The sequence below is a fragment of the Orycteropus afer genome, unplaced genomic scaffold (assembly GCF_000298275.1).
Source record: "Orycteropus afer afer isolate SDZICR_OR568_19922 unplaced genomic scaffold, OryAfe1.0 scaffold00031, whole genome shotgun sequence".
In the NCBI taxonomy this organism is placed as follows: Eukaryota; Metazoa; Chordata; class Mammalia; order Tubulidentata; family Orycteropodidae; genus Orycteropus; species Orycteropus afer.
This window is the reverse complement of record NW_006921618.1, coordinates 4,359,279-4,371,447: the sequence shown is the minus strand read 5'-3', so window position 1 is coordinate 4,371,447 and position 12,169 is coordinate 4,359,279. Positions and strand designations below refer to the sequence as shown.

Genomic DNA, 12,169 nt, shown 5'->3' with positions numbered 1-12,169 from the left:
AAAATACAAATGAAATCAGACATAAATTCACCCCAAAACAGTTGTTAACATTTTATAGCATTTCCTTCTAATCTTTTTCTATCCCTATCTATCCAGCCATCCATCCATCACCTATCTGTCTTCATTTCTTTTTGTACCACCCACTGTCTTCCTAGATTGACTAATGCACCTGTTGTCCAAACCCCTCCCTAATTAGATAAAAGATAAAAAGAACTTCTCTGACATTGATATGTCCCCAAAACTGACCTGTGGGCTAGAAAGTGCTCGTCTCATGAGAAGCAGAGGCAGGGTGGGGCAGTGGAAGATGCCCAGGCCTGTGAGCCCACAGACCTTGGGTCGAAGTCCAACCTTGGTTCAAAGTACAGCCCTGTGTTTGGCATGGAACATCACTTGCCTTTTCTGAGTGTCCATTTTCTCATGTAAAGATTTCTTTGTTTTTGTTTTTTTTTTCCCTTGCCAGTTAATGATATTTTATTTATTTATTTACTGTGCATTGGGTACAGATTTACAGAGCAGATTTGTTTTACATTCAATGGTTTGTGTACATTTGATTTCATGCCCCAGTTATCATCCCCAACCCTAGCCCACTCTCCTCCCCTCCCTTCCCTGTGACCCCCCCTTCCCTGTGCCCTTAACTATGCACTCCTGTCTGTCCAGCTTTCCCTCCATATGAATGCTGCCCCTCTGGTGCTGCATGGCCAATTGCTCCAAGTGGCATATCTCTGTATAGTGGGTGGGTGCATCGCCCTGAGTTGGGTATTCTGAATGTAATTCTTTCTACTGTTGGGCTGAGGGCCAGTCCTTGGGAGTGAGTCCTATCCCAGGCCCAAAGGGTATCCTAGGGTGTCCCAGGGCCATAGTCTTGGGGGTCCCACAAGACTTCATCCAGTCAGTAGTTCTGGTCATTATTGTGTTTTGTTCCACATTTTTCTTCCCACTCTATCCAGGATTTTGAGTTATGATCCCTTCCCGAGTGATTGACATTGTAGCCAGCCACCATCTAGTTCTCCTGGTCTCAAAAGCCATCATATCCTTGGACTAATCATATCCTGGTGACTGGAATGCAAGAGCTGGAAACAAAGAAGAGTCACTGGTTGTTGGAAAATGTGGCCTTGGTGATAGAAATAATGCTGGAAATCGCATGACAGAATTTTGGAAGGTCAACAGCTTATTCATTGCAAATACCTCTTTTGAACAGCATAAAGGCAAATGTATAGAGACCAAAGTTTATTAGCAATTACCAGGGGGGAGGATGAAAGGGGTTATTAACAGTGATGGGAAAAACTGCATTGATTGGACTTCTGGTAAGATGGAGGGATAGGCAGACAAGCTCCACAGACCCTCTTCCACAAAGAAAAGAGAAACCAATTGACAGAGATACAGAAGATAATCCTGGAGCCCTGAGCTTTGAAAGGAAGGATACAGAAGTGAATTAGGCCCCAACTAGTGGAAAAACCAGAACGAAAACAGTCAGCATGGGGATGGTCAGCTATGGACTGTCAGCTACTCTGAGGGGACCAACAGCCTGAATATTTCCAAGTGGTGTTGGGACCTGAGACTTGACCTCAAGATCAGCCCTGGTCACCAAGGGCTGCAGGGATGACTGTGCTGGTGGCCTATGATTAGAAAGGGAAACAGCAAGAAAGGAGGCAACCTGAGCTGTGGATTTTTGGCCATCCGGAGAGTGCAGCCATTTTGAATGTTGACAGCCAGTGGCCATTTTAGATATTAAAGCAACCAAGGGTGGAGCCATTTTGAATCTTTACAAGTGGTGGACATTTTTTATTTTAAAGTGACAGCATTCTCATTCTCATTCTAGGGACATAAGACCTAAGAATAGTCTCAGGAGCTCTGGTGGCATAGTGCCTAAGGCTAACCAGACTGCTAACCAGAAAGCCGGTGGTTCAAACCCACCAGCCACTTCCCAGAAGGAAGGTTGGGCAATCTACTTCCATAGTGATATCACCTCAGAAAACCAAGGAGGGGTCGTTATGAGTCAGACCTGACTTGACAGCAGTGGGTTGGGAGCTCTGGTAGCACAGTGCCTAAGGCACTTGACTGCTAACCAGAAGGCTGGTGGTTCAAATCCACCAGCCACTCCTCAGAAGGAAGGTTGGGCAATCTACTTCTGTAGTGATACTGCCTCAGAAACCCAAGGAGGGGTCGCTATGGGTCGGGTCCGACTAGATGGCACATAACAACAACAACAAGAATAGTCTGTTTGCCAAGGACGACAGGGACATATAGGAGGCTGACAATGGGAAAGGAGACAGGTGGTGAATGTATAAGTGCTGCCTACTAGCGAATAGAGGAACACAGCACAGTACCCTGCTTATGTAGATAACATACAAAGAAAACAAATCATGGGCAAGTCACTCCAACATACAATCACCAATTAAATATAAACACAAAAATGTCACAATGCCTTGGAGACAACAGAGCATCACAGTCCACACAAAGAATCAAAATAAAGCAGGAGAAACAAGGGACAAGGATACAGACCCAAAACACATCCCTGAGGAAGACACAGCATTGGAACTCCCTGATAAGGAATTCAAAAGAATTATGTTTAGGTACCTTCAACAAATCAAGAGACAGATCAAGGAAAACATTGACAAAATTGAGGAAAACCCTAGAACAATTTTGAAAGACAATACAAGAACAAAATGACAAAATAAATGAATGATTAGAATTGATACAAAATCTACAGACAGAAATCCAGAAGATTAATACTAAATTTTCAGAAATAGGTAAGAGATTGAATGGGCAAAGGAGTAAAATTGAATCAATGGAAGACAGAATTAATGAGATTGAAGGCAAATATCTCAATACTTCTTTGGAAAGGGAACAATCAGAAAAAAGATCAAAACAAAATGAAGAAAGCCTAAGGTTCATGTGGGATACCATCAGAAGGAATAACCTACGTGTAATTGGAATTCTAGAACAGGAAGAGACAAACAAAACCACAGAGAAAATTGTCAAAGATTTGTTGGAAGAGAATTTTCCTGGTATGATGAAAGATGAAAGTATATGCATTCAAGAAGTCCAGTGAACCCCAAACAGAATAGGCTCCAAAAGAAAATCACCCAGACATATCATCATCAAACTCACCAAAACCAAAGACAAGGAAAGAATCATGAAAGTAGTATGGCAAAAAAAGAAAAGTTACGTACAAGGGGCAATCAGTAAGACTAAGACTAAAATTTCCAACCAAGAATTATGTACCCAGCAAAATTGTCCCTCAAGTGTGATGGTGAAACTAGGACATTTCCAGATAAGCAGAAATTAAGGGAACTTGTTAAAACCAGACCAATCTTACAAGCGATGCTAAAGGGTGCACTTTGGACAGAGAAGCAACAACGACCAACAACTGACCATTAACACACATGATATAACCCAGAAACCAACCCAGCTATGGAAGTATCCAAAGTAAATAAGCCTACTACAAGATTGTAAACAGGGAACCAGAGACACGAACCAACAAATGAGAACAACTACAAACCAAAAAGAGGGAAAAAACTGTGTCATTACAAAACTTCTAGATGGTAGGGAAGTCAAGGCAACTACAGGATAGAACGGACTGTTCTAAACTTGGGAAGAAAACTATAAATCACAGGGTAACCTCAAAGAAAAATGATAAACCTTCACGTCAAAATCAAAAAGAGCACCACCACAAACATTTAGCAAATACTAACACAATAACAACAAAAGAAATGATAACACGATTCATAAACAAGAGGAGCTCAGCACAGAAAATCATATGGAACAAAAAAATTGACACCAAGAAAAAGCACATAACAGAATGACAGCAACAAATTCATACTTGTCATTACATATCTGGCAAGGAACTTATCTCTAAGACATAGAAAACTCCAATACCTCAACACCAAAGGAATTAACAATCCAATTGAAAAATAGGCAGAAGACATGAATAGACACTTCACCAAGAAGGATGGATATTCAGGTGGCCAGCAAACACATGATGTGAAGAGATGCTCACTATCATTGGCCATCAGAGAGATGCAAATCAAAACAACAATGAGATACCATCTCACCCCAGCACTGATGGCAATCGTTAATGAGACAGAAAATAACAAATGCTGGCAGGGATGTGGAGAGATTGGGACTCTCATACACTGCTGGTGGGACTGTGAAGTGATACAAGCACTGTGGAAAGCAGTATGATGATTCCTTAGAAAGTTGGAAATGGAGATACCACTAGAGTTAGCAATCCCATTACTAGGTATATATCCTAGAAAGGTGAAAGGCAGGACAAGAACAGATATATGCACACCCATGTTCATCGCAGCACTATTTACAATAGCAAAAAGATGGAAACAACCTATGTGCCCACCAGCAGAAGAGTGGATGGTACATACACATAATGGAATGCTATGAAGCACTAAAGAATAATGTGGAGTCTGCAAAACATCACATAACATGGATGAACTTGGAGGACATTATGCTGAGTGAAAGAAGTCAATCACAAAAGGACAGATATAGTATTAGTTCATTATTGTAAAAAGTCAAGGAAAGGTTCATATATGGAAGATAACTTTCTTTGTTGGTTGCCAGGGGTGGGCAGGGAGGGGAGAGAACACTGCAAAAAAAAAATAATGCATTGGCCCATGTCACTTTAGTTTTATGTGTTTCACTGTACAATAAATTATATTTCAATAAAATGCATTAAAAAATTGCATTGATTAAGGGTAGTGTTGCACAATAGTATTGTAATTGTTGTTAATAAGCTGTATAGCTGTAAAAAGTTGAATTGGCAAAAGTTGTGTGATAGATATATTTACGACAACAACAAAAAGAGTAGCTGCTGAGGCTGCTTGTGTACAACCAAACACCTCATCAGATTTGGTTCCTTGGTTTGGAGGTTTAAGGTCATGATTTCATGGGGCATCCCGGTAATTGCCTAATAATATGCCTCTGTTCTACCTCCTAATTTGTTGTGTAGTTCCTGGGGTCTTAAAAGCTTAAAGGTGGCCATGCAAGACACAACAATTGGTTTTTATTCACCTGGAACAACAGAGGAAGAAGGAGAGTCAGGAATAGGAGGAGGTTAGGCAATGTGGGCTCATTGCCTCCGTGAACAACTGCCTCCTTGGACATGAGACCAGAACTGGATGGTGCCCAGCTACCATTACTAAACATTTTAATCAAAGAGTCTGTAGAAGAATCTTGGATTCCATGTAGGAATCTTGGATTCCATATAAGAATCTTTGATCAAAAGGTGGAGTATTTCAAATTATCATGGATTCCAGACTTTCTAGAGCCATTGGGGGCTAGATGAACCCCTGAATCTATTGCCCTGAGATAATCTTTAAATCTTAAACCAAAAATATCCCTGAAGTCTTTCTTCTGAAAACCAAACAGTAGTTTAGATTAAGAAGTAAAATATGTCTGCCTTGAGCCTTATGCTCTTTTACGAACTATCTATATGGGATCAAAACGACAACAGCAACTCAAAAGATTAGATAGGAACCTTAGTGGGCAGTGAGTTTATGCTAATGGAGGAGGGCGAAAAAGAGGGCAAGAATGGTTACACAACTCAGAGTGTACTCAGTGTCGATACAGTTGAATTGGTGTATGTTTTTTGCTTTGTATGTTCTCAACAACAACAAAATAAAACTGGGGGAAAAAAAAAAAAGGCCAAGAAAACTAGATGGAGCAGTTCTACTCAGTAACCTATAGGGTCCCCATGAGTGCAAATCAACTTAATAGCAAGAAGTTTGGGTTGTTTTGGTTTTTCCTTTCCGTAATCACTTCCAGGATCCTAGCAGTTGCTCAGGCAGCCCTATCAGGAGAGCTGTTATCACTACTGCTGGCCACAAGAGGCCACCCTCCGGGCATCAGCACCGTTGCTGGAAAGCAGATGCCAGGTCTTGAGCGATGGAGTTCTGTTAAACAAAGAAAGCACTCTGCATGGCAAACTTGCCGGCTTCCAGAGAGAGCTGTTCAACTTGGGGGTTAGTCGTGGGTCCACACCATTTGGCCCCCTGGGAGAGATGCTGACAGGAATTCCCTTGGGAGCATCTCCCACCCCCACCCCTGTGTGCTCACTGTGCTTCATGTTCTTACTGCAAGCAACATAGAGATGATTCTAGGGACCCGAGCACCCAGCAGCTCTTCCACAGTCTGGCTTCTGGTCCCAGCTTTGATTCCCAGAGGCTCTGTGAGCTTGGCCAAGCCCCATATGCTCTGAGCCTCAGTTTTCTCATCTACCAAGGGAAGGAGTTGGAATAAAATCTAATTGATCTCTAAGGACCCTTTGAGTGACAGCCTGTCACCAACACAAAGGAGTCTGACTCTATCTTTGTTACTTGGCATAAATTGCCCGCTTATTGAAGTTTTCAGTCTTTTGGCCATTATCTTCCTGGCAGCCAAAGGCATGAAGTCAGGATTCTGTGCCACATGATCTTTTAACGTCTGCATCTGGGGTTCTCAAACTCTGGTTAGCCTGGAATCCTTTATTCGGACAAAATCTGACTTGCAAGCCCAAACAAAAAAGGTAGAAGTGGAACTGCTGCAGTTAGAAACCAGAGACCAGAGAGAGGAAGCCAGCTGTCCCACGTCACTCAGCAACTGAGTGGCAGAGCTGGGTGGAGCTGATGCCCCTCGGCACATATCCCAAAATGACACCGAGGCGTAAGGGATTCAAACTGTATTAAAGAGCTTATGTTGGAGAGCAGGGAGGGGACATGCTAACTTGTACTGTGCATTCACTATGCTAGGTCTTTCCCCACACCATGACTTAGTCCTCATACCCCACAGGCCAGTATCATTATTCTCTTGGGGCTCAGAGAAGTGAAAAGACTTAGGTGAAGTCACTCAGCTCAGAACTAAGCTGGATTTGAACTCAGGGCTTTGTCACACCAAAGCCCATGCACCGACTTTCCTCAGGGATACTGATTTAGTCACTTATCCAGTCAAATATTTATTGAGCACAAAATACATGCCAGGCATTGTTCTGCGTCGTGTCCATACATGTGTGATTACACAGCTGGAGCCCCACCCTCACTGAACGTAGATTTTAGAGGAGGAGACAGATGATAAACAAATGACATGAGAAAAAAAATAACGCAGAGTAAGGGGATGGAGGGTGAGGGGCTGAGTGTGCACCTTCATTGGCCTCAGCATCAGGTCTGCACACCTACCTGTGCACTGCCACCAGTCTGCAAAGAGAGAAATAAGTGTTTCCTCTCCCCCTCTGTACTCTCAAGGCAAACAGTCCATGAACAGTGCTGGCCCATGGACCTCACTCTGAATAGCCCCAGCCTAAACTATTTCTAAATCAGCAGGTCAGTGCTACTAGAAACCTAATTTAGATGCAGAGATCCTGGCTGGCCACTCTCTGCCTGGAGTTCACACTCCACATCACCCCCCACACACACACCAGGCTGCACAGACCCCTGCACACCTGCTGCCACGAAGGCTGTGGTGCCTCCTCCCTGGTGTATACAATCATCCAGGGGCCATAAGTCTCCTAAAGGGAGGTGTCACATCCAAGTCCATGGATGGTTGTGAGCCTTGTGGATAATGGAAAGAGACCTGGGTTCAAACTCGGGCTATGTCACTCACTAGCCATGTGATCTTGAAAATGGCTTTCTTTTTCCTTGACTCTAAAATGGGGATAATGGTGCTTTGCAGGAATAGATCGGGTCTATCAGGACTTGACCCAGGGCCCACATGTGTGTGTACATGTGTATGTGTGTACATGCTTTCCTGTTTGTGTGCATGCATGTGTGTGCATACTTACACATGTGTGTGCTTATATGTATGTATTGCACTGTGTGCATGCTTACGGGTGTGTGTATACATGTATGCTCACCTGTACATCTGCGTGCTTTACTGTGTGCACACGTGCATGTGTGTGCATGTGTGTTCTGTTCATACATGTGTGTGTGTATGTGTGTGTGTGTGGCATTCATCTCCTCCATTGATATCTTGTCAATGGGGTCTCTCACCAGATTGCCAAGGGATCATTGAGGACGTCGTCTTGCTGGGTGCACCAGTAGAAGGTGAAGCCAAGCACTGGGAGCCTTTCCGGAAGGTGGTGTCTGGGAGGATCATCAATGGCTACTGCAGGTCTGTCCAAACCTCAGGGTAGTATGGCAGTGACAACACTTAGCACCTAGTAGTTGCCTGGGCCTTGTGCTAGGGACACGGACTTGAGGCAAGTCCTTGTGCTGGAGAATCCCAGGGACTGGTGGGGCACTGACCCCATTAGGAACAGGACCCAGACATGTTCTGACCTGGGAAGCATCTGTTCCCACAGGATCTTTAACAACAGGAGGAAGACCTATGTCAGGCCTGGGAGCTTCCAGGAGACGGGAGCAGCCAGGGGTGGTTCAGCATGATTAGAGCTGGGGAAGGGGGTGGGTGGGGAGTGGGGCCTGGTCTGAAGAACAAAGCACGGGGCCCCAGTTGGGAACTCTTTGAATGCTGACTAGGGAGCTTACATATTAGCTATTTGGCAGTGGAACGGGAAGGGGCCTACGCCGAGCTGTCAGAGCAGGGGCAGGGGCAGGGGACGCCAAACAGGGTAGCAGCCCCAGGGGCCTGCAAAGACAAGTGGCTGTGGGCTGGAAGGTTGCAATCCTTGCTTTGGCTTTGAGACCGACAGCTGAGAGGTTTTAGCCAAGGCAGTGGGCCAGACATTGGGAATGGAGAGAATGAAGCCCCTTCTGAGCCTTCAGCCTGAGAAGACGCTGGTCCCTTTGCCCTGAAGTCAAAGCCAAGGTGGAGTGTTCAAGAAAAGCACATGATTTGGAATTGCACAGACCTGGATCATGATGCTGGCCTCAGCTTCTTCATCAGTGAAAGGGGTATCATCACAGTCACAGCCCCACCCCCAGTGTGGCGATGATGCTTAACAATGTACGGAGTTGCACCTGGTACGTGCTTCATGAATGGCAGATGCTGTTACTATTGTTATCATCTATTGCTGCTTGATGAATGGCAGACGCTATTACTATTATTGTTATCATCAATTACTTTGGATGTTCACTCAGCAGACTTTTTGTGAGTGCCAGGCTGGGGCCATGACGGATAACAAGATCCAGGAAACCCAGCACCCAGCAAGAAAGAGGAAAACAAGCAACTCCAGTCAGCTGTGCAGAACTATGTCTGCAGTACCCACATCCAAGAAGCTCTGGAAACCAAAGGCTTTGTGTGTGGCACAAACTAACTTATAAGCAAAATATGCCCTGAACTAACAAGAAAGAAAAGGAAAAGAAAGGACAAAAAGTTTAGTGTCAGGCAATCCTGGGTAAAAATCATAGTTCAGCCACTTGCTCACGGTCCCTGGGAGGCACAAGCGGTTTGTGCTTGACTGCTGACCTAAAGGCTGGCGGTTCAAACCCACCCAGCTGAGCCTTGGAAGAAAGGCCTGGTCATCTGTTTCCACAAAGATTACAGCCTAGAAAACCCTATAGGGCATTGTACTCTGTAATATATGGGTTCGCCATCAGTCAGAATTGACGCAACAGCAGTGGGTTTGTTACTTTGTTTTGTTTTGCCATTGATCTGTTGTACGACTTTGGGAAGACAACTTCTCTGAATTTCAGTGTCCTCTGGTGGTGTAATGGTAAAGATATTCGGCTGCTAACCAAAAGGTCAGTGGTTTAAACCCACCAGGCACTCTGTGGAAGAGAGATGAGGCAGTCTCCTTCCATAAAGATTTACAGCCTTGGAAACCCAGTGGGGATCACTATGAGTTGGAATCAACTCGATAGCAGTGAGTTTGGGGTTTTTTGGTTTACACAGAAGTGCTGGGAAGATTCCATGAAGTTACATAGGAAAATGACTGGCACTTAGTAGGTGCCCAATAAATGGTAGCAGTATAAAATTACTATTATGGGGCATATTCCTATAGCACATGTTTTTTTTGTTGTTGTTGTTTGGTACTTTTCATAAACAGCAAAGGGAAAGAATTAAAATTGCATGTGTGCAGTATAAAAGCAGCAAATTCTTATTAAATCCATCTGTTCTGCTGAGAACCTGAGGCTAATAAGCTTGGTTTTCAATTATTTTATGAGATCTAAGGCCCTCTCTCTAGAGAGGAAAAAGGAGGAGGAAGTTGAGGAGGAAAGAGAAGAGCACACACTGGTTCCTCAGCTAAATTGAGCTCCAACCAGGGATTCGTATTCTTGGCCCCCAAGGGCCTTTTAGTTGCCATGAATCTACTTAAACATGGGGGGCCGGCAGGGGGTATTCAAGCCAACACCACTAAACTATATACACTTTTAAGTTTATAATTACATTAATGAAGTTCTTTGTGAATCCATTTGCTGATCGGAGCTTATCATGCACCCTGGAAGCCAGTATTCCTGCTCCCTGTTGTCCCAGAGAATGTGGAAATTATCGAACAATATCATTAATATCACACACAAGTAAAATCTTACTGAAGATAATTCAAAACTAGTTGCAGCAGTATATTGACACAGAACTTCCAGAAATGCAAGCTGGACTCATAAGAGACATGGACTGAGGAATATCATTGCTGATGTCAGATGGATCTTGGCTCAAAGCAAAGAATACCAGAATGATGTTTACTTGAGTTTTATTGACTATACAAAAGCATTTGATTGTGTGGATCTTAACAAATTGTGGATAACATTGAGAAGAATGGAAATTCCAGAACACTTAATTGTACTCATGAGGAACCTGTGCATAGACCAGGAGACTGTCATTTGAACAGAACAAGGGGACACTGCATGGTTTAAAATCAGGAAGGGAGTGTATCAGGGTTATATCCTTTCACCACACTTATTCAGTCTGTATGCTGAACAAATAATCTGAGAAGCTTGACTATATGAAGAAGAACATGGTGTCAGGATTGGAGAAAGAATCATTAACAACCTACGATACACTAACGACATAACTTTGCTTGCTGAAAGTGAAGATGACGTGAGGTACTTACTGATGAAGATTCAATAATATAGTGTGTGGTATGGATTACATCTCAATATAGAGAAAACAGAAATCCTCACAACTGGACCTATAACAGCATCGTGATTGTGGTAGTTATGTTTGTGTGTCAACTTGGCTGGGCCTGGTTGAGTGGCTGGCAGCTGGTGGTAGTTATTCCCCATGATGAGACTGGCTATCGATTCCATGTTGGAATCTACTGTGAGCAGCTGAGTAGCTAGCTGCCTTAGGGACATGGTCTGCTTCCTGTATATAAGGAGAAGCCTTTGGGAATGATCTCTAGCTTATGGCACACTTGGACCCTACATGTAGCCACGTTGTTGTTCAGCAGCCTGCCGTACTCTGCCAACCTTGGGACTTACAATGGACTTAAATTAATGGCCTGCCATGTGGTTTGCTAACATCGGGACTGTGCCATTTTATTTGTCGACCTTGGGCTTGTTGGCCTCAGCAGCCAGTAGCTGCCTGATTGAAGAGATGCCTGTAGCTTCAGTGGGCCAGGAACAAGAGGCAGAGCTGAAGCCCAAGGTCGAGGGGTTTTCATACAGCCTCTAGAGCGTGGCACTTTGAACTTGGCCTGAAAGCCTCCAAATTATGAGAGAATAAACTCCTGTTTGTTAAAGCCATCTCATCTGTGGTATATTTTTTGTCAGATAGGTACTAGGTAACCAGAACAATGAGAAATGGAGAAATTGAAGTTGTCAAAGGATTCACTTTGCCTGGTAGCATAGTGCCTAAAGCAGTTGACTGCTAACCAGAAGGCTGGCGGTTCAAGCCAATTTTCCTCAGAAGGAAGGTTGGGCAATCTACTTCCGTAATGATACCGCCTCAAACCCTAGGAGGGGTCGCTGTGAGTCGGGCAGACTCAACGACACATACCAACAACAACAACAATCGATGACAATAGAAGCAGCAGTCAGGACATCAGATGTATAGCATTGGGCAAATTGGCTGCAAATGACCTCTTTTAAGTGCTGAAGAACAAGAGGTCTCCTTGAGGACACCAGCCATGGTATTTTCTTTTTTTTTTTTTAGATTGGTTCCCGAGCACCCCTTTTACATTTGTACTTTTTTTTTTTTTTTTAGGATTTGGGTGAAGATTTACAGAGTAAATTCACTTTTCATACAGCAGTTCACATATATTTTGTCTCATGTCATTGACCAAAATTTACAATGCAACAGCTCCCCTCCCACTTCCTCCCCATAGTTACCTCCTCCCAGTGTCCATCCC

General features: G+C 43.8%; 1 protein-coding gene across 1 annotated transcript in view; it reads left to right on the top strand.

Annotated features, from left to right (window-relative positions):
• Positions 1 to 12,169, top strand: part of TMCO4 (transmembrane and coiled-coil domains 4) — a 115,410-nt gene that overhangs the window by 92,225 nt on the left and 11,016 nt on the right. The window contains exon 11 of the mRNA XM_042780265.1: positions 7,977 to 8,094. Coding sequence (XP_042636199.1) covers positions 7,977 to 8,094 — 118 coding nt within the window. The remainder of the gene's footprint in view (positions 1 to 7,976; positions 8,095 to 12,169) is intronic.